The sequence below is a fragment of the Mandrillus leucophaeus genome, unplaced genomic scaffold, assembly GCF_000951045.1.
Source record: "Mandrillus leucophaeus isolate KB7577 unplaced genomic scaffold, Mleu.le_1.0 Scaffold99, whole genome shotgun sequence".
Lineage (NCBI taxonomy): Eukaryota > Metazoa > Chordata > Mammalia > Primates > Cercopithecidae > Mandrillus > Mandrillus leucophaeus.
The window spans coordinates 1,582,958-1,585,857 of record NW_012110807.1 but is presented as its reverse complement, the minus strand read 5'-3'; the positions used below and the strand labels follow the sequence as shown (position 1 = coordinate 1,585,857).

At 51.2% G+C, this 2,900-nt stretch overlaps 1 protein-coding gene across 1 annotated transcript in view; it reads left to right on the top strand.

Moving 5' to 3' along the window:
• Positions 1-542: 542 nt before the first annotated feature.
• Positions 543-2,900, top strand: part of GPR107 (G protein-coupled receptor 107) — a 93,302-nt gene continuing 90,944 nt past the window's right edge. Inside the window, 1 exon segment of the mRNA XM_011971156.1 lies at positions 543-916. Within this exon segment, the coding sequence (XP_011826546.1) occupies positions 776-916 (141 nt within the window). The 5' untranslated portion in view covers positions 543-775.

Genomic DNA, 2,900 nt, shown 5'->3' with positions numbered 1-2,900 from the left:
TTAAGACCCAGACTCAGGGTTGGATGAAATAGCATGAGGCAACAGAACACAGGAGTTAAGAGCTTCCGCGTGATTCCCAGCTCAACCTGGAGCAAATGACTTATTTCTCAGAGCCTCAGTTTGCTTACCTGTAAAGTAGGAATAATGATAATACCTACCTCCTAGCTCATCAGATTGTTCCAAAAATTAAATACAACAAAAGGCCTAACGAATTTCCTCATAAGGGCTCAATAAATCGTATTATTGCAACCATTTCACCTGATACTTGAGTATGAAGCGCTTATTAAAAAAAACCACAGGACCCCTACGGCGAGCCAGGAATTTTTAGATATTTCGCTCCAAGTTAACGCTCAGTGAAATCAGTTCAGTCAGTGAAATCAGTTCAATCAGTGGCCAGACACCGTGCGGCTGACACACCCTATCCTCCGACCCTGAGGTCAGGGGTCCCGAGCCCAAGGTCGCTTCCAAGGCTCTGCGAGGCGGAGGTGAGGCCCGGGCTGGTCTGGTTCGGCCACCGTTGTTATGGCAACCGCCAAGCGGTTGGCTTCATCTCTTTGGGCTAAACTGAAAGTCTGCACGGGGGAGCCAATCGAAGGGCCCCGAGGTGGTCAGCATAGGCCCCTCGGCGACTTCCCAGGTTGCAATCTCCAGGAAAACCACCACAGGCTCAGCCGAGCTAGCCGCCAAGCTGCGCTCCCCGGGCCCTTCCGGCGGTTGCGCCCTTTAATCCCGGAAGTGGGCAGGAGAGGAAGCGGCTGGTGATGCTGGAACAAACATGGCCGCTCTGGCGCCCGTCGGCTCCTCCGCCTCCCGCCGTGCTAGGCTGGCCGCCGGCCTCCGGCTGCTCCCGATGCTGGCTTTGCTGCAGTTGCTGGCCGAGCCTGGCCTGGGCCGCGTCCATCACCTGGCACTCAAGGTAAAGCCTGGCAAGGCCGGGCCGGGGGGCGGAGGCCGAGGCCACTCCCCCGGGTTTTAGGGCAACTTTGGCCCATTGGGGACCTCTGAGCCACTGGACCATCTCTTTGTCCCTGGCCGCGGCCTTTCAAACTGACAGGTGGCAGGGTCTGTGGGGAAGGCGGGTCTGGGCGCCGCTGGGGTCCTGAGGCTGACCGGCAGGGGCGGGAAGACTCGAACTGAGGGAGGGGAAGGGGCTGAACTGTGGCGTAGCCCCCACGGACTCGGCAGGCTGCTCTTAAATCCCTGCTAGGTTGCCTGAATTCCTCACTCATGGCCCGCTCGCCCTTCTCCTTTCTCCCCTCCAGCTTTTATGCTGGCTTTCCTTGTCCGCGGTCTCCGCTCTTCCGTGCCCTTGTACTGTACCGGCGGTTTGAAGGTATTTGGAACCTTAGCCTCAGTTTCCTATTTTGGTTTAGGGCGCTCTCTGGAGCAAGACTCTTCGGAAGGAATTTCAAATCTTGCTTAAAACACGTGACTGAGAATTTAAAGCCAGCATTAAAATGTGTCTCTAATCAAAGGGCCTGCTTTTTCTTCCTCTATCCCGTCATTGTCTAGGGAAGAGAGATTTTTGATAAACCTAGAATGATCCCCTGGATCTTGCTTTATAACTAGCAGAGAAGAGACCTCTAAGGCTGAAACGCACCCTAAGGTGGTTCAGCAGGTTACTATATCTGGGAAGTTGTCCAGGCGCCCTGGCTCATGCCTGTAATCCTAACATTGAGAGGCCTATGCAGGAGGATTATTTGAGCCCAGGAATTCGAGACCAGCCTGGTCAACATGGTAAGGACCCCCTCCCCAAACCTGTCTCTACAAAAAATTAAAAATTAACCAGATGTGGTGGCACACGCCTGCAGCTTCTGGGGAGGCTGAGGCAGGAGGATCACTTGAGCCTAGGAGGTTGAGACTGCAGTGAGCCGTGATTACTCATTGCACTCCAGCCTGAGCCACAGAGCAAGACCCTCTCTCAAAAGATATAGAGAAACAGAAAATTAGAGACATAGAAAAGTAAATTGTTACGACCCAAACTCTTGTACATTATTTTTATACCATACAGTCTTCTAAGAAGTGGAACTGTAGGCCGGGCGCCATGGCTGACGCCGGTAATCCCAGCACTTTGGGAGGCTGAGGCGGGCAAATCACGAGGTCAGGAGATCGAGACCATCCTGGCTAACACGGTGAAACCCTGTCTCTACTAAAAAAAAAAAAAATTAGCCAGGCTTGGCGGTGGGCGCCTGTAGTCCCAGCTACTCAGGAGGCTGAGGCAGGAGAATGGCGTGAACCCGCGAGGCGGCGCTTGCAATGAGCCTAGATCCTGCCACTGTACTCCAGCCTGGGCAACAGAATGAGACTCTGTCTCAACAAAAAAAAAAAAAAAGAAGTGAAACTATAGAAAGTTTGTCTTGTAAAAACACATTGTTTTAGCAAACTATGAAGCATTATATTTTGTTAATGTAGAATTTAAAGAATACAGAATGAAATTAAAAACCTGACATGACTGGGCGCGGGGGCTCAGGCCTGTAATTCCAGCACTTTGGGAGGCCGAGGTGGGCGGATCACCCGAGTTCAGGAGTTTGAGACCAGCCTGGCCAACATGGCGAAACCCGTCTCTACTAAAAATAGAAATATTAGACGGGTATGGTGGCACATGCCCGTAGTCCCAGTTGCTACTTGGGAGGCTGAGACAGGATAATTGCTTGAACCCGGGAGACTGAGATTGCAGTGAGCAGAGATTGTTGTGCCATTGCACTCCAGTCTGGGCGAAAGAACGAGACTCTCTGTCAAGAAAATAAATAAATAAAAGCCTGACTAGATCCATACAACCATGCTTTTGTTGTTTGTAAATAAACAACTTTTGTTGTTTGTAAATAAAAATTATCCTGATTAAAATGGTTCAATCACAGGGGTGAGGGTGGGGTAAGTGAATTTTGGCTCTTTTTGAGAAT